General features: G+C 44.8%; 1 protein-coding gene across 5 annotated transcripts in view; it reads right to left on the bottom strand.

Annotated features, from left to right (window-relative positions):
• Positions 1–503: 503 nt before the first annotated feature.
• Positions 504–24004, bottom strand: part of BACH2 (BTB domain and CNC homolog 2) — a 203311-nt gene continuing 179810 nt past the window's right edge. For all 5 annotated transcript variants that reach the window (XM_074581131.1, XM_074581132.1, XM_074581133.1 and 2 more), the window contains 2 exons: positions 14704–14910; positions 504–7647 (listed from right to left, as the gene is read on the bottom strand). In XM_074581131.1, coding sequence (XP_074437232.1) covers positions 7168–7647; positions 14704–14910 — 687 coding nt within the window. In that variant the 3' untranslated portion in view covers positions 504–7167. The remainder of the gene's footprint in view (positions 7648–14703; positions 14911–24004) is intronic.

Genomic DNA, 24004 nt, shown 5'->3' with positions numbered 1-24004 from the left:
GTTCCTGCTTCAGAAAGGAACACTACTGTATCCAGGTTACACACTAGGATTTTCAGCTATTTTTCTTTTCTTTCTACAGAAACCTCTTTCAATTTCTCTCAGGTTTTCTGTAAAGGGTAAACAACCCCCAACCTCTCCCCTTGCCTCCCAACACGTACACTGACACTTTAGAAGACCAAAACAAAGACTTAGCAGAATTGCCTTAAGTCAAGCACGAGGGGAACGGGTATAGATACAGCTTATTTGATCTTCCAAAACAACTTATTTCATCTTTGCAATGAAACACCCTCGGCTGTTCCTGCAGCAGATCAAAGAAAACTGGATCCCTGGATCAAAGACGACTTGTGAATTAGCAATGGGACCATGTGAGTGGAGGTCTCCTCACCAGTCCAGAGCTTCACCAGGCAGTATCAACCACATCCAACCTACCCTCCCGAGCCTCAATTACAACCCGCACGTTAACCGAGCACTGCAACAACAATTTCACAGTCAAGATGAGTCGATTTACAATACATAATGATATGTCTTTATTTCATCAACAGAAATGGTGTCTAGACAAAATTCAGTTAACACTAGCAATTCAAATGAATGAAAAGGGTCGGGTGGTTTTTTTTTTCATTTTTGTTTTTTGCACAATACTGTATTTACAATGAGTAAATGACATTTTAAATTCATTAGTTCATAGCAATGCTTTCTTCCAAAAAGGTAAAAATTCTTAGTAACAGAGAGTAAGCATCAACAGCCACCTCATTTATTTATACAATAAAAATCACAAGAAACCACAGTCACCTAGAAAAAAAATAAAGACAAGCTTAAGAACTAGTACAATAAAATGATGCATTGAATTAAGTTACATTAATCGCATAGAATTTGTGTAAAAAGTATGTAGAAAAAACACCTGATGTAACCTGTTACAGTCATTGACCAGTTATGAGAGGTACAGAGGGTTATACAGGTAGATATGTGTGAAAACTGTCCATACTGTTTGACCTGGGGAGGAAGAGAAGAGGGGTTGCACCCCCTTGCATACACTGATAAAACCCTGTTTTGAATATGGCCTCTGAAGTTTGTAAGGCATATATAAGAGGTGCACTTGTAACCAACTGGTTCTGGAACAAACTCTTGGGGCATCCCCACCCTTGAAATCAAAGGTGATGCTTGGAACTATGAGTAAACAACCACGCATCGAATATCACCAAAGTGTTTAGTATCATTCCTGCCGGTCTGAGGGATCCAGATAGCTTCAGGCAGAGCAAACGTAGTAGTGAGAAGGGGACTGAAACCACGCACGTTTCTCTCGGGTACATCACAAACGCAGGGTAACGCCGGCCCGGGCAAAGGATCCCAACCACAACCCCCGGCGCGGGCTGGCTGCTACCTCCTCTGCCCCCGGCCCCGAGGGTGGTGGGATCCTCCGGTGGCAGGGACAAACCCGGCCGGCGACTGCAGTCCCCGCTCGGCTCCCTCCGAAACGGAAGGGGTTGTTTGCGTTCGTAGCCTGGGACCGTCTCTGCTTCTAAGCAATCAATGAAATCAAACACTGCCAGTTGCCATTTCTATTTTAGGACGCTAGTTTCTTTCTGCATGCCCTTAATTAGCCAAAAGGGACAACAGTGGCACTGCATGAACCAACGCAGTGACTTTCACCTACGGAAAGGGCTCTGCCCACAGTCACTAAAATTTGTACAAGAACAGGAGTCATCTAACTGGCTTTTTAGCAGTCGTTTGGTTGGGGTAATTACCTTATAAAAAGGTATTTTTAGCATTCCTTCCTGCCAAAAAGCGATTTTATTTGCAAAAATGGCGACGTTATCTATCTGAGTAATACCTTAAAATGCATATCAATATTTGACTTCGATATAAATAACACCTATCTTGGTGGAGTGTAGGAAAATACTGTACACTTAGTCTTTGCAAGTAATGCCATTAAAATTTTGAGAGTAAAGGGAATAATTATTCTACAGACCACCAACAATAGATCTTTTAAATATACACACAGTATTTGAACATAGGCATATACACATATATTGTATTCTACAGCATCAGATCTGATGCTTGAGTCGTGAAATACTCCGAGGAGTATTATAAATATACATATATGTATTATAAACAGGAAAATACACAAACACACACTCTGACTAGAATTATAGATGTATGTATACATACATACACGTATTATATATATGGATATAAAATTAACTTGGACTGTGTTGGCAGAGACAAAACTGAAACGAAGTCAAAATCTGTTGAGAAAATTTCGAGCAGGAAAGAGAGCATAAGTTCTTTATGTTAATGGTTTTAGTTGCACCTCACTTCCGATAAAAATAAACCGCTCCATACTTAGCAGATCCCCTCCTTATGCAAGGCCATCAGCTCCACTGCTCATACTGAGCCAAACCTTCTCTAGGCAGCCCTAAAATAGAGAGATTTTTAAAATCCTGCAGCCACGGGCTACGACACTCACACGGGGGCATCTCCAAACGCGTCTCAGATCAGAGAAAAAAAAAAAAAGACAAAAGCAGCGCTCCTCCTCGCAATGGTAGCGGACATGAAGTGGAGCAAACTGCGAGCTTGTGTAAACCTGGCAAGTGTTCACTTCGTCTCACTGCAAAATTCACTACAGGTCTTTTGTTCTGCAAGCCCACCCCCCTCTTTCTCTTCACCACCGCAGCGGTGAATTACAAGCGAGGACGCGGTGCCGGTTCTAGAATTGCAATGCTTCACCGTGCTCTCTCCTAGTGGATCAGCTTTCATTTTATTACAGGATTATAGTGATTCCAGCATGCAGATTTGTTTTATTTATTAGGCAATCATAAAGTTACATATTAAAAAAATCTGACTATATAACTAGGCATTTTAACGTCTATTTAAGCGCTCTTTAGAATACGGACTCGACGAAGTGTTGGACTCCAGATTAACGACCACACTATCAGCATTAATCATTTCTCTGGCAGCAGTTAATCCATTTAGCAACGTTACGTATCTAGTTCCCACTCTCCTTTTTAAAGAGAAGTAGCAGTTAAGCATACTAATCACTGTGGCTTGCCTTTGCAGCACATTTTACTTCCTTGGGAAAAAAAAAATAATAATACAAGGATTAGATCCAAAAATATAGTGCATCTTAAAAGCAGCATATACCCTTAGAAAGACTTTAATAAATTACTTGTACAATATATAAAATAATAGTTTTATACTGCAGCATCAAACTCTGACGCCTGAGTCATCACATGTTAGGAAGTCTGTGATAAATACCGGGATCTCCTGATAACACAGCCAACATTTTCGCTTGTTTCCTGTTTTGTTTTCTCTCTTGGTTTTTATTTTTTTAAATTTTTTTTTCCTTTTTTAGTTTTTTTTTAAACTACCTTTTTGTTCCAGAATCAGCTTGCAATGAGCTTTAATTGTGTTCAAGGCACCCCCAGAGAACGCAGAGAAACAAACACATTATATAGTGTAGTACTCACCTGACAAAGCATAACAAGCCTAAATGAAATGAGGTTTCCTGGCGACACAAGTACAGCCGTGGTGAAGGAAAAGGAGGACTAGAAACAGACTGGACAAAGCTTCCAGGACTCGCACGCCCACGAGAGCGGTGCAGCGCCCAGCGGGGAGATGGGGTCTCACCACGCCATCCCCACGTAACGCCCGACAGGATCGATGCTGCACGCATCCTCTTTGACAGAAGCAAAGAGATGCTTACTTAAGATCATGGTGACCACTGACCAAACTCTTAAAATCCATAAATACTGCAGTCAGTTTTTTGGTTTTCACGGAATCACGGAATCTTCAGAGTTGGAAGGGACCTCTAGAGACCATCTAGTCCAACTCCCCTGCTAGAGCAGGATTACCTAAAGCACATTTTGTGTTTTTTTTTTTCTAAATTTTCAATGGTATTCTCGTGATCGGTTGTTTTGACCTTACGAGACAAGAACGGTTGGGTAAGTCAACTGGTGTCCAGATCTGAAACTAGTTCTCCCAATGGCTTCCTTTAACGTTAGCCCAGTAACCGCTTTGAGAGCCGCGTGGTTCGGAAGAGCAAAAAAAACCTCACAACAAAATAGAAACAAAAAACAACCACCACCACCAAAAAAACCCCACTGAAAAACCATGATACATGTAAATATAGGAAGCAATGACACAAAATCAGCCACTTCTAATGGGAAAGAATGAAATCAAACATCCAGAAAAGCTCACGGGGGAGAGAAAGAGAGAGAGAGAGGAGAGAAAGGTTGAGGAAGAGACACTTATTTGAGCAGTGGTTTTAAATACCAGTTCCCAAGGTAGAGGAAATCAAGAGACCCAGCACCAGTATGAAGCCAGGTCAAACCTAAGAGCTGCAGCGCAATGGGTTTGCGTGGGTGGGTTTTTTAAAACCGTTGGAATGAGGTCAAGAGTACCAGTTGCACATGAGTTGTTAGTAGAGTAAATCTTCATGTCAGGAAGCAAGTTAAAACTTGGTTTTATACTCATAAAACATTCTATCTATTCATATATATAGGAGGTCACTTAAAAATAAAAAAAGGCAACAGAAAAAACATCTTTAAAATACTGTGTCAGTCGACCCTTCCCGCCCGCCCACCCCCAGCGCCCCCCCCCAAGTAGCTATGACTCTATAATGTGATTCACATTTAGTTTTAAATTCTAGCTTTCACCATGGTCTCATAGAAACAAAACTTCTCTGCGAAGCACGGAACTGCTTTGCAACGTCAACGAATTCAAAAAGGAAAATCAAATCCCCCCCCACCCCCCCTGCCAAAGAGCTTCTCAGTCAGTTACCTGCAAAACATGGCTGGGAGGGGGGGCAGATATTTTTAGGTTAAGCTCTTTTTTAAAAGAAAGGACAACTCCTCCCCCTTTTTCAACCGTGTGAACTAGGAGTTTATGGCATTTGTATATTTTTGAACATTTAAAGGTAAGGATTTTGTACAGTAATGATTAATACTTAAACATAAATATTCTCCTACATTATATACTAGTTTCTCTTTGTACATGCGGGGAAAAAACGTATTTTCAACAAACATGGCACATGCTATATGCATTTCCTCCTCGGTAGCTTGGCTACAATAGTTTGGGTGAAGAGGATAAAAGCAAGACTTTGTGGCGAGTGGGCGACGGTCCATGAGCACAGTCTGAAGATGGAAGAAGCGGAGAGAGGGAGCTGATTCCTCCTCCAGGGTCAAGATGCTGATCTACTGAGTGCCTCAAAAAAAACACCAGCGCACACCTCTAGTGTAAACGTTAGCGCAGATGACCACATTATCGCTTAGTGCTTCTGAGAAGCTGCTTCCCCACACTTTTTTTTTTTTTTTTAAAATAGGTGTGAACAGCTGGTCATTTTTTGCAGCGAGAACAAACAATATCAGCCAGTAAAGCACATGACAGTTGTCGTCGATAAAGCCACGCAACCTGGCACAGGTAGGGCAAAGAACCACAAAATAAAAACTCAGTACACTTAGAATAATAATAATAATTATTAAAAAAAGCATTAGGAGGATGTTTTTCTGTCTACACTGTACATACAGATGTTATGCTTGGAAAGCTGCTGTCTCGCACGGTCATAACATGAGTCAACATCGCTTAAGGTACAAATCCAATACAGTTACAACTAAGCCAATTCACTGAGTAGTCTCCTTCGAGACAGCGCTCTTTTAGCTGCGGTTTGTGCTGAGGGCAATGCTGCAGGACGAGAGGATCCTGGAAACACAAGAATTTGATGGGTGTGCGACCGAATCGGGTGTTGGCAGATGTATGTTATGCTCTTAGAGGATACAGTGCTAACTCGGCTTCTGTAAGGAAACCAAAGCCAACAACTAGGGGTCTGATCCCGCAACTCGGCCTAGGCCGGCAGGATCGCCGGCTTCACCAGACCCACCTCTGCAACTCGGGTCTGGTGAGGGAAACGGGTAACGTCTGAGGACAGCTGAGGTGAGGCTCTGGGGACTAGCCGGAGCAGCAGTTGCTTCCATGAGTAAAGGACGCGGAGCGGGGCCGGAGACAAAAGCGCTCCCCCCGCTCCCCGCCAAGTGTATTGATGTGATCTCCGTTTGCTTTACTTCGGGGAACGTATGATGATCCAGTTGTCAAATACTTTTTTCTCTAAAGAGTGAAATATACTTTCCCCTATAAGAATCCAAAAGCATCATTAACAGCACTTAAACTTGGTTTGTGAAACAGAAAGAAGTCTGAATATAAAAATAATTCAAGCAGATTCTCTTTACAAATTGTATAGTGAATTCAGTATTTGGCAAGACCGTTTTTACTACATAATGAGCTCCTGAGTGTTTGTCTTTTAGCTAAAACTTTTCTATTTTCTTTGAGCCATAAAGCAAAGAAAACCATATACTCAAGTTATACTGAAGTCACGACTTCATTTATGAAAAGAGGTTTGACCAGAAACTCAGTGCAAGTGGCAAAGTTGACCATTACTGTACAGTATCTGCAAGAAAATAAAATAACTCCACATTGCTCAAGTGGCACGAAATGGCTGTGCCAAGAAAATCGTCTATAATAAAATCTCAAATAAGTTTCCAACATTAAAATTTCATAAATAAGTACAAATCGAATGATATTGCTGAACTGCGAACCGAGAAAAAAAAAACTATCGTGTAACAAGTTACCAAACTAGTTCTAGCATCGAAGACAAAAAGGAATGTTGGAACTTGTTTGTACAATAGAAATGAAAGCTTCCAGTTTGTAGGATGAGAAAAATTGAGGCATGCAGGGACTTTTGCATATGGATATATATATTTTATATATATTATATATAATATGTACAGTTTAGCTATAAAACTTTGATGTGTAAAGAAGCTGTCTTCAATGAAAAATTGAACATTCAGAGGAAATTCCTGAGTTAGGGTTTTGTGACATGGGCCACTGAGAAAAAAGCTGCGGTTGGGTCCTCAGAGGTGTTATGTCCATCCCTGTTAAGATTGAAATCAACATACAAAAACAGACAGTGTTGCCACTGCTTCGTTCCCTGCCTGAGCAAGGGATAGCACCATTGTGAAGAGAACTCCTGCTTGTAGAGAGGAGGGAATACTTAAAAACAGTATTGCTGCTAAGACCACTGTAGTGTGCACCAAATACGTTCTTCTAGACAACAAATGAACATTGCCACTGGCTGACTGAAGAACACCTGACCAGGTGTAACGTTAAGGTTACAAGTCACTAGGTGTAATCTTTCCTAGGTTGCTCATCTGTTGTACATTTATCAGTCATTTCCTGACAGAAGTCTACCGTGACCGTTTGGCTGCTCTGCTCCGGTGGAAGCTCTCTCTCGGGGTAAGTACCTGTGTCGGCTCCATCCAACCCCCCGGCAGCCGAACAATTTTCCGAGATGTTGTTGGGCAGCCAGGGCGCTCCCAGTTGCACCGAGCCTTGCTCCGAGCAGCACTGCATGCTTTCCCCGACGCACTGGGAGGTCACCAGGCTCTGCTCCACGCCAGCTGGGGAGGGGCTGATGGTGGTGGCTGGCTGTAGATCCATGGGTCTGAGAACGGGGCAGTATCGGTGGAGAGCTTGGATCTGTTCCGGGCTCTGCATGTCTCTACACACTTCTTGGGAAAGACACGAGAAGTTGTCTAACAATTCTCCCATGCTTGCTTTCAGCTGGTTCCTTTCTGAGAGCAATTTCTCTTTCTCACACACCTGAAAAAGAAAGAAGGCATCTTAGGTTGAGGAAGGGCCATCCGTCGGCTGCACACTCCGGGCACATATGCAGCAGTACCAAAGAAGAACACCAACACATCACAGTTGGTTTTATGTGGGCAGAGGAAAAGTCACAAAGATAGCAGGTATTTGACCACCGTGAGGTCTGTGTGGACTGCACTTTGGGAAGCATCTGGAGAAAAACATTTGAGCTGGAAGAGGACAGAGTCACAAGTTATTCCCAAGAGACTGTTAGTTCCCTTTATAGACCAAGGCTGCTTGACGGCTGATACAAAAAACTGTGAAAGAAACAATTTGATGCAGAAAAGCAATTATCCATACACACAGCAAGAAAACAGGGTTTAGTTCCCGAAGAGAGGATATATTGCAGAACTTCAGTTTACTCTCTGGTGGGTTCACCTGCTTTGGCCCGTGTGTCAGCTGAACGCTTGCTACCACTGAGAGGTACATTATTCAGAGGAGAGCATTTGAGTGTTTGCTCTGCAGCCTGCACCCTGTCTCATTTTCTTATGTCCTGATGCTTAATGGTTTGGGTTTGACCTGATCAAGATATTTTTATGAAGACATATGTGAAAACCCTGAAAGTTGGTGTGCTTCTTAAAGCTCAGTTCAACAAGCTCAATGTCATTTCCCCTTTGTTCTGCTCAGGCTCTGCCTCCTGGGCTCCCAATGGGCTCCTCCCCTATCAACACCTAGCTCAAGTGTTTTCAGGGTGTCACTGTGTCAGTGGGCTGCTCTAGGAGAGGGCCAGGTGAGAGGTAGGACAGTATCGGTGAGGAGGAAGAGCGAGAGAATCTGGTGGGACTTATTTTTTCCTGTAAGATTCAAAAACTGGGAAAAGGAGTTCAGGTTGTTCTGCATCCAACAAAGGACCAGTAAGGCCCCCAGCGCTACCTAGCACAGGGTGGTGTGCGACGTGCTGTGGTGGGAGTCATCTCCAGCTTAGACCTCATGTGGCTGGCAAGCCCCCCGCGGGGTGAACTTTCTGTCCCAGGAAGGTGGGCACACAGCTCGAGGGAGTAGATGAGATTTTGTAGAGTACCAGAGCTATTTTCAGAGCAGAGCTGGCCCCAAAAGCAGCACAGCCATGTACCTCACCTAGTAACACTGCTAAACCCAAGCTGCCTCGGCATCTGAGGTGTGAAAACTCCACAACTCAGAGAATCCAACTATGGGTGGTTGTTGACAGCTGATAGTATTGCCCTGGGTCCGAAGCCCGCACTGGAAGAATACAGCTGTGCGAATGAGAGAGAGAGCAGCACACATGAAAAGGAACAACTGCTAAAATATTGATAAATCTATCAAGAAAGCATAAAAATAATAAAAAAATAAACAGATGCTCAAGTACATCTTGAGATAATGAATTATGGAAGAGAATATGCTGTGAGTTTGCAGGGAAAAAAGGGAATGTGAGTGGGCAGACGGATGAGTGAGGGAAAGCAGGCAAAAAAAAAATTACCTGTCAAACTCAGAGGATACAACCATTTCACTGTCTGCTGTGAAACCATCAGTGTCAAGAAGATGGGTGACTTATAGGAAGTAAGTACAGGGGGTGAAAGGGGTTCCTCATAAAAAAGACCCAGACGAGTAAAAACCCCTTAAACCCTCGTACCAGTACATAATGGAAATTACTGGTTACAAAGTGGACAGAAGACAACAAAGGAATTTCCAGTGATCAAGTATTGTGTGAAGTCACATGGAGCTTCACTGCTGGTTCTCCTAAGAGAAAATGTAAGATCTTGAAGCAGACTACCTGCTTGGACAGCATGTGTATGGGGGAGATGGTAGGAGTGCTTGAGAGGCAAAGTTAAAATCGCATGAGTTATATTTTGCAGCTTTATATTCTTGCACACCTTGTGATTATCTTTTTTACAAATGCCCTTTTTCAGAATGATGCACCAGATCCCACAGAATCATAGAATTGTTTAGGGTGGAAAAGACCTTTAAGTTCATTGAGTCCAACCATAAACCTAACACTGCCAAGTCCACCCTAAACCATGTCCCTAAGTGCCACATCTACGTGTCTTTTAAATACCTCCAGGGACGGTGACTCAACCACTTCCCTGGGCAGCCTGTTCCAATGTTTGATAACCCTTTCCATGAAGAAATTGTTCCTAATATCCATCCTAAACCTCCCCTGGTGCAACTTGAGGCCGTTCCCTCTCATCCTATTGCTTTTTACTTGGGAGAAGAGACCAACGCCAGCCTTGCTACAACCTCCTTTCAGGGAGCTGTAGAGAGCGATAAGGTCTCCCCTCAGTCTCCTTTTCTCCAGGCTGAACAACACCAGCTCGCTCAGCTACTCCTCATATGACTTGTGCTCTAGACCCCCCACCAGCTTTGTTGCCCTTCTCTGGACCCGCTCCAGCACCTCAGTGTCTTTCTTGTACAGAGGGGCCCAAAACTGGACACAGCACTCGAGGTGGGGCCTCACCAGTGCTGAGTAGAGAGGTACAATCACTTCCCTAGTTCTGCTGGCCACACTATTCCTGATACAGGCCAGGATGCTGTTGGCCACTTGGGCACACTGCTGGCTCATATTCAGCCATCTGTCAACCAACACCCCCAGGTCCTTTTCCACCAGGCCTGTAGCGCTGCATGGGGTTGTTGTGACCCAAGTGCAGGACCTGGCACTTGGCCTTGTTGAAACTCATACCATCGGCCTCGGTCCATCGATTCAGACTGTCCAGATTGTGTGGTAGAGCCGTCCTACCCTCAAGCAGATCAACACTCCTGCACAACTTGGTGTCGTCTGCAAACTTACTGCGGGTGCACCTGATCCCCTTGTCCAGATCATCAATAAAGATATTACAGAACTGGACCTTATACTGAGCCCTGGGGAACACCACTTGTGACCGGCCATCAACTGGATTTAACTCCATTCACCAAAACTCTTTGGGTCTGGCCATCCAGACAGTTTTTTACACAGTGAAGAGTACACTCGTCCAAGCCATGAACAGTCAGTTTCTCCAGGAGAATCCTGTGGGAAATGGTGTCAAAGACTTTACCAAAGTCCAGGTAAACAACATGCACAGCCTTTCCTTCATCCACTAAGTGGGCCACCTTGTCATAGAAAGAGATCAGGTTAGTCAGGGAGGACCTGCTTTTCATAAACTGGGCCTGATTACGTGGTTGTCCTGTACGTGCCACGTGATGGCACTCTAGATGATCTGCTCACTAACCTTCCCTGGCATCTAGGTCAGACTGACAGGCCTGTAGTTCCCCAGATTCTCCTTCTGGCCCTTGTAGATGGGTGTCATGTTTGCTAACGTACAGTCAACTGGGGCTTCCCCAGTTGCCAGGATTGTTGGTAAATGATGGGAAGTGGCTTGGTGAGCACTTCCGCCAGCTCCCTCAGTACCCTTAGGTGGATCCCATCCAGCCCCATAGAACTTTGTGTCTAAGTGGTGTAGCAGGTCGCTAAACATTTCCCTTTCAATTATAGGGACTTCATTCTGCTCCTCGTCCCTGTCTTCCAGTTCAGGGGGCTGGGTACCCCAAGAACAACTGGTCTTACTACTAACGACTGAGGCAAAGAAGGCATTGATTACCTCAGCCTTTTCCTCATCCTTTGTCACTATGTTTCCCCCCACATCCAATAAAGGATGAAGATTTTCCTTAGCCCTCCTTTTGTTGCTAATGTATTTACAGAAACATGTTTTATTGTCTTTTATGGCAGTAGCCAGATTAAGTTCTAGTTGAGCTTTGGCCCTTCTAATTTTCTCCCTGTGTAACACCACGACATCCCTGTAATCCTCCTGAGTTGCCTGCCCCTTCTTACAAAGTTCATAAACTCTTCTTTCTTTCCTGAGTTGCAACCAAAGCTCTCTGTTCAGACAGGCTGATCTTCCCTGTTGGCTTGTCTTTTAGCACATGGGGACAGACTGCTCCTGCACCTTTAGGATCTCCTTCTTGAAGAATGTCCAGCCTTCCTGGATTCATTTGCCCTCAGGCCTGCCTCCTAGGGGATTCTGTCAACCAGTCTCCTAAATAGACCAAAGTCTGCCCTCTGGAAGTCCCAAGGTAGCAGTTCTGCTGACCCCCTCCTTACTTCTCCAAGAACTGAAAACTATCATTTTGTGATCACTATGTCCAAGACGGCCTCCATCACATCACCCACAAGTCCTTCTCTGTTCGCAAACAACAGGTGCAGTGGGATGCCTTCCCTAGTTGGCTCACTCACTACATATTGCTACATACTCAAGTCCAGCTTCTAACTAGAAACTTCAACATTACTTTTGAAGAATCCTGTACTTCAAGGGGTTTTTGATTCCTGAAATTCAGCAGGGATCACGCCCACATGGTGGTCGCTAATATGCCTTTTGTTCATTTCCCTGAGATGTGTGTGTGATGGGGAGAGAAGGAGACTGAAAAACTTTATTTTGCCTATACACAGTTGATCGTGTTAGACAATAATGGTAATGTCACAGGATTGTGTAAAGCTAACGAATCCAAATTAATTTTCAAGTGAAGGCTACAGGTATCAAGCTGAAGCCCCCTTGCTGCTAGTCCAGCCCTTATGAGTGCTGTCCCTGGTCATCTGCTCTGGAGAAGGAGAGACATGTACTCCTCCCCATCATGGGCTCAGTGTAGAGGGATGGGCATGTGCAGCCAAGACTGGACCTGCTTCTCCTGACAACCTGGATGAGGAGCCGCTTTTTCACCCCGCAGAACCTCTGACTCAGCCCACACGTACTGTGGATTACGCTTGGTGTAGGAAGCAGTTGCTCACTATTTTATTTATCTTTGATGTTTTGTTTGTTTTGCATCAGTGGAGCACTACTCTGAACAATGTTTTGATTTTAGTTTCTTTTTTTTTTTTCCCCCCAGGGCTTCAGCAGCATGGCATGTGAAGGCTTCGCAAGCCTTGATGATTTAAGCCTCCCAACCAGCTTGTGGGGTCAGCGTCACCTCCCTGTTACAGACGGGAAGCAGACAGGCACAGGCAGTGAGTGAGTAACCCAAAGTCATGCGGCTTTCTGCCGTTTGTGAGATGACGGTAACTCAGCTTCTTCCAACAGATCCCTGCCTCTTTCACACTACGTTTGCTACAGCTTGTGCAGAGAATGAAGCACAACGAAGCCTACACTAGAGGCCACTTTCAACATGCAACCTGTTATGACAAGAACAAGAAGTACCATGCTCCCCAGACCCACCAAGTTCAACCTGCAACTGAGCATGTTTTAAATGTGCACGCAGACATTCAAATCAAAGCCTCCAAATAACCTTTAATTTTAATGTAAGCCGCGTACACAGAGATCTTAGTAAGGAAACCAACTTCAGCTCCTTTTGTTTTATCTATGTGAATGAATTAATTTACCACTCGATCCCTTGGATATTCAAAGGCTGGGTTTAATGCCAGACTCCTAATTCTATGCCGCATAATGAAATTAAACTGTCCAGTCCTGCATGCTGCGCACCCACACTTCTTGTTACTGATGAACTGGGACTACTACATTATTTTTGACATCTCAGGAAGCTTTTAGGACTTTTGAACAGACGAGGAAGTGTTAACCCATTCTGAAGTTCCAGTGTTGCATTTCTCTCGCTGAGTGACACCCTGTAGACATGTCTTCCTCTGTGACCCTTGTCTCAAGCCTTTTTTGCGTTGTGTACCAGCTTGCTTACTCAATGGGCAAAGGATGGCAGAGGAAGAGGAGCAGGGCCCTCAGACCACAGGGACACTGTCACAAAGGAGGGGAGTTTTTTCAGATAAGGTGCCTATAGCTCAGATGTCTACATCTGACACGGCTCTCCAGGTGATCTTGTTTAGCAGTGGAGAGGAACAGGCACTTCTGGGCTGTACGTCACCTCCTCTGCTGCAGGATGAGACAAATAAGACTCGACAGGGATCTATTTCTCTTTACTGACTATAAAGGAAACCAGAATAACTAGCTCCAGCGCAGATGACTATATTGTAGACATTTGTGTTTAGCCACCCAAACCACACCTGGGGTGTCCATACCGTGACTGAAAGAGAGGAATTTCCTGAGCAGCCATTTAGCCTTGCTTCAGTCACCTTACTCCCTTAGATTAAAATATGGCAGCACTGTCCGCTGACACTTTGGCATACAGGAGACCTGTCCCGAGATGTGCTCTGGCCAGTAAGCGGGGCATGCTTTGCTCTCCTCTCCGCAGCAGGTTCTGCCAGAGACACGCATCAAGGACGGTTGGGGCAAACCAACAGTTGCCACCCGAACGTGGTGCGTGGGACGCGAAGGCCAGTGCCCATGTGGAGTAGGAACAGGGTTTTGTGTTAGACAGTCCTTGAATCATCCCATGATGATTTCAGTCCACAGCACACCAGGAGCGTTAGATGGAAGAAGACAGCAGGAGCAAGGAGGACCATACCCATGCCATCTCAATGACCTATGCTAAGGGATGACCACTTGTGTGGATATTTACATTCCTGGCTTTTCACTTCCCTTACCACTTCTGCCATTTGCTCAGTGGATGAAAGAGCTGAAGAAATAGCATAGTGAGCTGAAACGTCTTGAAAATGCTGCGCTGCCTTCTAGCACACCAAAGAGAAAGAAAATCTCTATGTAGAGACGAAGCTGGCCCTGTCACACCACTGTTTGCACCAGACAACCTCTGAAGGTCTCTTCATACCTTCTCTTTTGAGGACTCCACGAATCCCTGACTAACAGATTGTTATGGTGGTTAGGCATGGAAATGGGGCTCGCATGAGGAAAAGCCTTTGTGGATGCACTATAAAGTACTGGGGGTAAGTTAAAACGCAAGAAGGGAGCTGTGGTACAGGCTTCTCTTCCAACTCACTTGACAATCTGCTCTTGAGATATCAAAATAAAGAGATATCGAGGCCTCATTCTACTGGAATTTTGTGTTTTCCATATACATTATATACACACACATACTAATATATTTTTGTGTATTAAATTTTCATACTAGTGGCTCCGCTTACTTACGTATAAACTGACAGAACCCACTAAACTCTGGACAGGAATTGCTGTTGGTGCCCTGCAAGCTGTGGCGTGAGGGTGAGAGGGGCCGCAGTGAGAGCACAGAACTCACCAACTTGCGGATTTCACATTCTAGGTTCTGAATACAGTCCAGTTTCCTCTTGCGGCAGCGCTGAGCTGCAATTCGGTTCTTGCTGCGCCGGCGAACGTCGTGGATGAACTCGAGCTGCTCTGAGGTTAGCTTGTGCATCTTTATCATCATCTGGAAATCATTCCTTGGAAGATCTGTGATTTGATCAACAGGAAAAGGAAGTTTCACCTAAAACAAACAAATACAAGACAAAAGCAGAGAGTCATATTTTGCTTGCTGAATGCAAGCCGAACAACAGTGAGCGGAAGGACCATTAGCTATGCTGCCGCCCTCTAAATAAACAACACATCAAGTTTTACATTCAGCAAGTTTTTAAAACTCCCTTGTGATACATTGTGGAGGTCCAGCTGGTAAGAATCAGATGATAATTGTACTGAAATCAGCAATACAGGTGAATCCCAGGTAAAAAGGTAATATCTCTAAAAAGCTCTAATAACAGAACTTGCATTAAAAGAAGGCTCCATCCACTAAGAGACACAGCCTTTTGGAAACAGTGAAGTACCTCGCTGCTATTAATTTCAAACTAATTTCAAGGAATGGGCTATTACCGCAGCAGGAAACCTGTCTCTGCACAGCCTGCAGGACGGAAAGTTTGATTAGGTGTGAGGTTAAAAACGCAACCTGACACCTTGAGTGGATGAAAAATACCACACTGCAATTAGGAAAGGCTGCCTAATCAGCATTTCAATCGAGCAGTACACCATATAAGAAGAAAGGGTCAGGAGGAGCGTGATGCAACATATCCTACCTTGCTAAAATATACGCATTATGAAACAAACCAATACTTGCTGACATTCTGTATTTTTGTAGATTGAAACGCATTTCTTGAAAAAGTTGTATGTCTTGAAAAAAACCCCAACAGTCTAAAACCTGAGTTACTTACAGTAGAACACTTTGCCTTCAGGTCACAAATTGCCATCCCATTTTGACTGCAGACCACGTGACACTAGCTCCAGGTTCTGACTTCAGGAATTCCAACCATGTCTCCAACTCCTACCGATTATCCATTAAAACAAAGCAAAACACAAAGCTCCTGACAGCTTGGAGTGACAAACACACACTGTCTCAAAACCTGGAGAATGGCGGAAGTGCTCAAAGACTTCTGTTAGCTTTTTTCCCCCAGACCTATCAGCTTGCTCGAAGTGAGCACCTCTCCCTACAAACCTTGCTTTGCTTGTAGCTTGAGACCGGTAACACGAATATGAAAAAAATACTGTTCCTCGGTGGATTGCTGCATTTGGTGGTCAAATAAGAATCACTTGACAAAGCTGAAGGAGATGACAATGGAGTAACTTCGTTGACCCCCTTTCTTTTTTTGAGTCATACCCACTCTGCCCAAAAGATGGCAGTAAATATTTACATTTCTGTCCCCATTTGGTACAATCCAACCTCTCGAACAAGGAGAGTATTCTGCTTGCAGGCTACCAAAGAAGATATGACTTAAGTTGCTCCAGCCAAGCAAAAGATACGGGTGGAAGAGGTTTCTTTGATATTTAAAACATGGTTATCATCTTCAAATGGTGCACTTTAATTATCTCGAGAAAATAACAGCACAGCTTAGAAACGTTATTTTCATCAGAGAGCTGAGTTTGTTCATGCAGAACAGTTTGCTGAGGACACGTGTACACAAACACACAATGGTGGCCTGTGGCATTGACAGTCATGAACCCTCCCCAGGCACCCAGACCTGCTGATAACCGGCTCCTCGCCTTGTTTATGAGTTTGTGTTTTCTTGTGCTCTTTTGTCATTGCTCTGCACATCTCTGGGCCACATGAAATTCAGTGCAAGCACCCATTGCATCCTTTCAGATGGTTTCATGCCCTGAGCATTGACCCATGTGTCCAGGCACCGCTTCATAACCCACTACTTGACAGGTCAATTTAAACCAGGAAGAAACACCAAACACTGCCCCAATCCCCCCAGATTCCTCCTTGTACACACAAAGGCTGACCTTAGGCACAGTGATGTGGACTACCTTGTTTACAGACTGCTAACTAATGACATAAAACCTGTTTGATTTCCCCTGCCTAGCCTTTGGACGGTCAACATAAACTCGGTGTCACCTGCTTTTCTCTCAAGCTTCAACCAGAGTCTGAAAATGAAAACAGCCTGTGCTTTCCTCTGAAAGGCACGACAGTTTCACTGCAAAAACAGTCCTTTCACCTTCCCAGTTTTTCCTTATTTTCTTAAGTCCGAAGCGGAAAGCAATGTTAACTTTATTTCTCCCTCCCTCTCCCTTTCAAAACATATTTACTTGCAAGGAGGAGATGTGCTTGCAGCTGGAATGGGAATGAAAGGGAAGCAACTTAAATCTGTCAGGTAGAAGTCGCTGAAGGGAAATGGGAAAATAAATAGAAACAGATTCATAAAAAAAAATAACGGGCTGAAAATAAAACCATCTACACAGCAGGCCAGAGACTGCTATCAGTAAACCCAGCATAATCCCACTCCTGTCACAGGCAGCACTGCGCGGGATTAAAAATGTGAAAGGGAGAGTGGAAGTGAGTCAGACTAATTTCCTTCACCATTCACAGCATTGTTATTGCCTGTCTCCCTCTCCGCAATTAGCTGTCAACTGCAAAAAAAACCCCAACAACCCACCCCACCAAGCCTTTGGCATGGACACACTGAATAACTGCGCCGGGGTATTGCTGCAGGGAGAGGCTAATGGTGTTTTATATGGGCACAGGGCAAGGCTCTCAGCTGGTATTTATCACAACAGAGCGGTAAATCCATTTGTAAGAGCTGATGACTGTGCCCCAGGTGGGATTCGTCTGACCCACTCAGAGCCGTCTGAAATGATGGGTTGGGACTAGCTAGTGCCCAGGTCATAGAATCATAGAATCTTCATGGTTGGTAGTCACCTTTGAGATCATCGAGTCCAATCATACACACACAAAAAAAACCCCACAAAACCCCACAAAACCAAAAAACAACGCCTACAATCTCTGCCACTAGAGCATGCCCTGAAGTGCCACATCTAGACGTTTCTTAAATACCTCTAGGGATGGTGACTCAACCACCTCCCTGGGCAGCCTGTTCCAGTGCCTGACCACTCTTTCAGTAAAGTCATTCTTCCTAATATCTAATCTAAACCTCCCCTGCCACAACTTCAGACCATTTCCTCTGGTCCTGTCATTATTCCTGGGAGAAGAGGCCAACACCCACCTCTCTCCAACCTCCTTTCAGGTAGCTGTAGAGGGCAATGAGGTCTCCCCTCAGCCTCCTCTTCTCCAAGCTAAACATGCCCAGCTCCCTCAGCCTCTCCTCATAGGACCTGGTCTCCAGACCCCTCACCAGCCTGGTAGCTCTCCTCTGGACACGCTCCGGCACCTCAATGTCCCTCTTGTACAGAGGGGCCCAGAACTGAACACAGCACTCGAGGTGAGGCCTCACCAGTGCCGAGTACAGAGGCACCATCACTTCCCTGCTCCTGCTGGCCATGCTATTCCTGATACAAGCCAGAATGCCGTTGGCCTTCTTGGCCACCTGGGCACACTGCTGGCTCATGTTAAGCTGGCCGTCCACCAGCACCCCCAGGTCCTTTTCTGCTGGGCAGCTTTCCAGCCACTCTTCCCCAAGCCTGTAGCGTTGCTTGGGATTGTTGTGACCAAAACGCAGGACCCAGCACTTGGCCTTTTTAAACCTCATACAGCTGGCCTTGGCCCATTGATCCAGCCTGTCCAGGTCCCTCTGTAGAGCCTTCCTACCCTCAAGCAGATCAACACTCCCACCTAGTTTGGTGTCATCTGCAAACTTACTGAGAGTGCACTCAATCCCCTCGTCCAGATCATTGATAAAGATATTAAACAAAACCGGCCCCAAAACTGAGCCCTGAGGGACACCACTGGTAACCGGCCGCCAAGAGGATTTCACCCCATTAATCACAACTCTCTGGGCACTGCCATCCAGCCAGTTTTTAACCCAGTGTCCCTGCTGCTGGCATCGGGGACAGAGAGGTCTTCAGATGGCAGCACATCCCGTGTGGCTTCTCCTTCCTCCCGGCTGCTGAAGGCACGGAGATGAGACTTAGGAAAGATGGTGCATCTTACAGTATCTAAGATAGGTGAAAGAAACCTTACCTGAGGTGTCTGAAAAAAGGACAGTCAATCTTTTCTAAGATGTGTAAGAAAAACCCAGCAAGTGTGTTTTCTCGTAACCTTTTCTTTTTAATAACTATGAATTTTATGTGGGAAACGACTGTGTACTCCTTGGTTTGGACTATTTCAAATTAGAAATGTAAACTGGATCCCTCCTCTTCACAGGAGTTACTCCAGCCAGAGTGAACCTCACAGAGCTCTAAAATCTTCTCTATCAGCACAATCACTCTTTCCCTGCGTTTTTATAACAGCAGAGGCTCTGTTTCCACCACGCGACAAATAAACCAGCACTTTCCACTACTGCTGCAGCCTCCGTTGCTCCTGGCTCCGGCTGATGCACCCCTGAGAGGACAGCCAACCCACCCTGGTGAAAAAGAAAATGTGTTTATGATTTTGCAGCATTTTCCCCCCGTATCAGCATTAGGATGCCAGTGTAAATGTCAATGCTTTGAGTGGCTAAGTAACAGCAGTGATCTAGAGAGACAGGGACAGCCATTGACTCAGCACATGAAAGGCCCATATATAACCAATTAATTCCTTCAAGCTTCACTAGTTAGCGCCAGCTTGGATCACATGCCCGTTACTGCCGTGCCACTCACATACTGTACTAGTTACTGCTGCTGCTCTCCCCCTTCTCTTTTTATCTGGAATAAAGAAAGGACCAAGGCCCCGTATTCACTCACATTAAAATATAAATGCTAAATGTTGGGAATTTCCTCATCTCATGAGTAACATTAGCTTTTCCACTCTTTGTTTATATCTAAATTTCAACATCATGTTCCTTGAGCTGCCAAGTGCTAGCAAAGGCACTGGACTTCCCAAGTCCACCCTAACATCACAATAACTAAAAAGATCGATATATTATCCCTAAGAAAAAGTCATCATTATGTATTGGGCATGGAAGGCTTAAGGGAGACCTTATCACCATGTTCCTGTATGTAAAGGATGGCTACAAAGAAGATGGAGACTCTCTTTTTACAAGGAGTCACGTGAAAAAGACAAGGGGTAATGTGTACAAGTTACTCCTGGGGATATTCCAATTGGACAAAAGAGGAAAAATTTTCCCAATGAGAAAAATCAGCCATTGGAATAGTCTCCCCAGGAATGTGGTGGATTCCCCATTGTTGAACACTTTTGATATTCATCTGGACAGGGTGCTAGGCCATCTTGTCTAGACCGTGCTTTTGTCAAGAAAGGTTGGACCAGATGATCCTTGAGGTCCCTCCCAACCTGATATTCTATGATTCTATGATTCAAGGTACCAGCTTGACCTTAATAAATGCTTCAAAATCTTGGTCATTTGTTCCAGAGTTGTAAGAAATGAAACTGTTGGCTTAATGCCCTTAAATTGAAAGCCAGAGATTTTAAAAGCCTCTGACACTTAAAATTGCCCAGCCCTTGTAAAGCTCTTAGGACCCACTCAGGCAATCTAGCACAGGGGCTGAATCATATCCATGTTTTTTTGATGTAGAAAGGGGTAATTTGCTTTGTATAGAGGAGCCCAACACATTAACGCTGTTTTTCCTAGTATCCTCCTTAGCATGAAAGTTTTTCTTCCACAACGCTGTGCAAGAAATTCATTCCAGGACAGGAACTGAGGTGTGTCCACCTGTGCTGGGGGCTTGATTGCCTACACACTATTTCAGGCACCGCTTGTGATCCCACGGAATAGGGACCTACCTGATTTAACTTGGACACACACTATCTAAGGAGCATAAAGCCAATGGGCCACACTTTGTGTAACAGAGAAGACAGGCAGAATGCACTCTCACTAGTTTCCTCATTCTGCTGTCTACTGGGATAGGTAAAGCCTTCAAAGCATCTCTTCTTTTCAGATGTCAACCACACCAAGATGGCAGAGGACTGCAAGAGGAGAACAGCAAGCCCAGGCAGCAAAGACCTACCATTGTGTCAACAAACCAGGTCTGAAATGGGCTTGATCAGCAGGTCCCACTGCAAACTGCCTATATGCCACAACACAATTGATGGCCACGTAGTTGTCTGGTGTCAACTCCAGCTTCACCTCCTGAGGGACATGAGAGGTGTCTGGGTCAGCAAATGCTGCCTGAGAGGGCACCGGTGTGCTCTTAGCGGAGACGGCCAAAGTAACCTTTTGATTTGCCACCTGCCTCAGAGAACTGGGGGAAGGGGCTGGTCCCATGGCTGAGGGCTTTAACCCAACAATCAGGAGATGTGGAGAGAGTTCTCATCCTTTCGCCCATGGCTTGGACTTGTATTCAGATCACACACCACTGGTGCTCAAAATGTTGGGCTGACCTCTTCCCATTCACTGCTGGCAGTGTCCCCAGCTTCGAGCCCTACAAAGGGCATGACAATACAACAATACTCCTGCCCATTAACAGGCTTTTCTGCGAACAGGCATTGCACAGAAACCCCGACAGAAGCCATAGGTGCAATTGAGAAGGGCAGATCAGGCAGTGAAATGAGGGGGCATAAAGTACAGTATTTCTCTGAAAAATCTGCTTTTGCAGAAAAAATACAAGAACCGGAAAGAGTCCTCCAAGAGCTCCAACAGGGGCTTCAGCTTAGGGCATAACAGAATTGATTGTATGCTGCAATGAAATAATACAGTGTTTAAAAGGACCTTCCTGAAATTTCAAGCTTGCAAGGGAAAACTCTTTACTGCTGTAATCCCGTAATTCTCTGCTACGAGTATGGATACCACTCCTACTGAAGAGAGGAAAGAAGACAAAACCGCCATGAAGTTTATCTTGCAAGACCAATGTTTGACAAGACTCCACTTAACCAGATGTTGCCAAACACAATTCCTCTGCTGGTGCTGCCAAGGATCCTGGTCGGGAGAACATCCACCAGAGAAGAATGTACAGATAACTTTCTCATTTTCAAATTTATAAACCTAGTAATATCAGGAAAGTTGAGGTGACCAATCACCAAATTCTGGGGAGGAGCTACATACAAAAGCAAGGTAACACCTTAACATGCATTTTCCTTGTTTGTCCTTCTTTCTATGTAACACTCTTCACTGAGCAGAAACATTAAGCAGTGAAGAAGACTCAGCTTAGGTAACTCAGCACAGCTCCAGCAGATTTCTGGTAGGGCAACTTTGGTTTACCCCCTTTTACTGGGGCTCTGACTTTGCTAAGCATCAGTGGACGAACAGAGAATGCGTGGCTGCCTGTCCTTTAACATGGAGGGTTTTGGACTCTCACTGAAGGGTATTTGCCTACAATATCCTCAACTGTCCAATTGCTTTAGCTCTGCCTTTACGAAAATTTCCTTTGAAAAGTGAGTCACTAACCCAGGCGGGAAATTCTTTTGAAATATAAATGAAAGACACATTGAATGCAATTCTCTAGATAGTAATAGTTCTTGGAAAACTCCACCTCTTACCTCCTTCCACCCTTGTTTGTTCTTTTTGCTAAGAAAACTCACTCATCAAATTAGACTGAGCTGAGATTTCTTTTTAACTGATTTAGCAGTACAATATTTTTTACAAGTTTTCTAGCAGAAAAAAACCCCCATAGATACTTGCTGAAGAAAATGAGTATCAAGAAAAGTAGGCAGTGCTGAAGTTTCTGTTCCTAAGTAGGTTAACAGATTGACAGACTACTTCCTTCTCAACAATTCATTATTTCAGGGCTTATTGTTTTGTTGTTGCTATTTTAAGCAGGATTGTCAGAACCTGCCTGCAAGCACCGAGTGTAAGTCTTCTCTCTAGTATTATAGCCCAATAATTGATTTTTAACAACCTGTGGAGGCCTGAGGGAGCTGGGTGAAAACAGCAACACAAACTGTTAAATGTTTCTGTGAAGTCCCAGCAGATGAAGTAATGGTCCTGTTCCTGCAACTCCGTAACACAGGGATACCCCACATTGCACTTGTTGCTTCTATCATGAAGCCTTAAGAAAGGGAAATCTCAGAAGACTCTGGGTGGCTCCCTTAACAGGGAGGAAAACGAAAGGCAAAAACATCCCAGAGAGAATTTACCAGCGGTGTTATGGGGATTGCCACCTCCTCTGACACTTATGACTGCAGTTGGCACCCCTGTATGGGACAGGGAGGCTGACCGCAAAGTGGGGTCACCTTCACCCACGCAGCGCTCATGCCGAGCCCTAGCACCGAACAACTTGGGCACGTGCTCCCGAACGGCAACCTTCTGCAAGAACGCAGAGTGCCCTAAAAAAGGAGAGAGAAGAAACCTTTCACCTACTTCTCACACAATCGATATGCTGGCAAATGATGTTTTGTGACATTAATTCTGGCACTGACAGCATTCGGGGACCCAAATCAAGCAAGACCAACAAGGGCCAAATTCCAGGGGAACTGAGCAGCCCTGTGAGATAACCAAGGGTCAGAGTCCATCAGGCTTATTCCCATCAGGCCGTCCCACCCAAATGAAGGCCCACCCACAGCAGAAGAGCCTGCGCGGCTGTCTCCAGGGGGTGAGCGCCTGCGTGTTGCCCCCAGCTATCTTATCAGGTGCTTTTTGAAGAGAAGCCCAGCAAACACTGTATGATCTGATATGACACGGGGCAAGGGACCTGCCTGGGAAGTCATCAGGAAAGCAAAAGGGCAAACTGACAATTTCGGGAATGGACAAAGATTCCCATACAGCTTAAGGGGAGGCGAAGGCCAGAAAGCAGTCCATTTCAGACTGCTCTGAGTCTCTCCTGTGGTTTTAATAGCAGCCAAACTGCTAAAAGTAGGTAGAGCGACTTATACAAGAACTTCCTGCTGCCATTAGATATTTTCTACTGGCCTGGTTTAACAAATCCTTCACTGAGGCTTCCACAGCAGCGAAACTTGCAGGACTGGAGGATACACACCTCAAGTTGCTATATAAATAAAACATTCTTTAAGGAGGCTGCAATGTCCCTTCTTGTATTGGTAGCAATTAATTTTCCAGACAAAATCTGTACTGAAGCACCGGTGTGATCTGTTTACCCTTTGCTTGCTCAGGATAGTGCAGTGCAACCTCATGAAGCATTAATTTCCTCACCACATTTTTAATGCCTAGCAGTCCTAATCAAAATGACCTGGGGGAAAAAAAAAAACAAAAAAAAGTGCCTTCTCAGCAGTCCCAGGGAGAAAACTTGCTCAGCACATTGCTGAAAAACTTCCCAGGAGGAAACCAGCAGCAGAACCTGGAGGGGAGCAAACCCTTCCCAGCTCTGCCCAA

The sequence above is a fragment of the Larus michahellis genome, chromosome 3 (genome assembly GCF_964199755.1).
Source record: "Larus michahellis chromosome 3, bLarMic1.1, whole genome shotgun sequence".
Lineage (NCBI taxonomy): Eukaryota > Metazoa > Chordata > Aves > Charadriiformes > Laridae > Larus > Larus michahellis.
The sequence above is the reverse complement of the archived record's forward strand: the minus strand, read 5'-3'. Positions and strand labels throughout refer to the sequence as shown.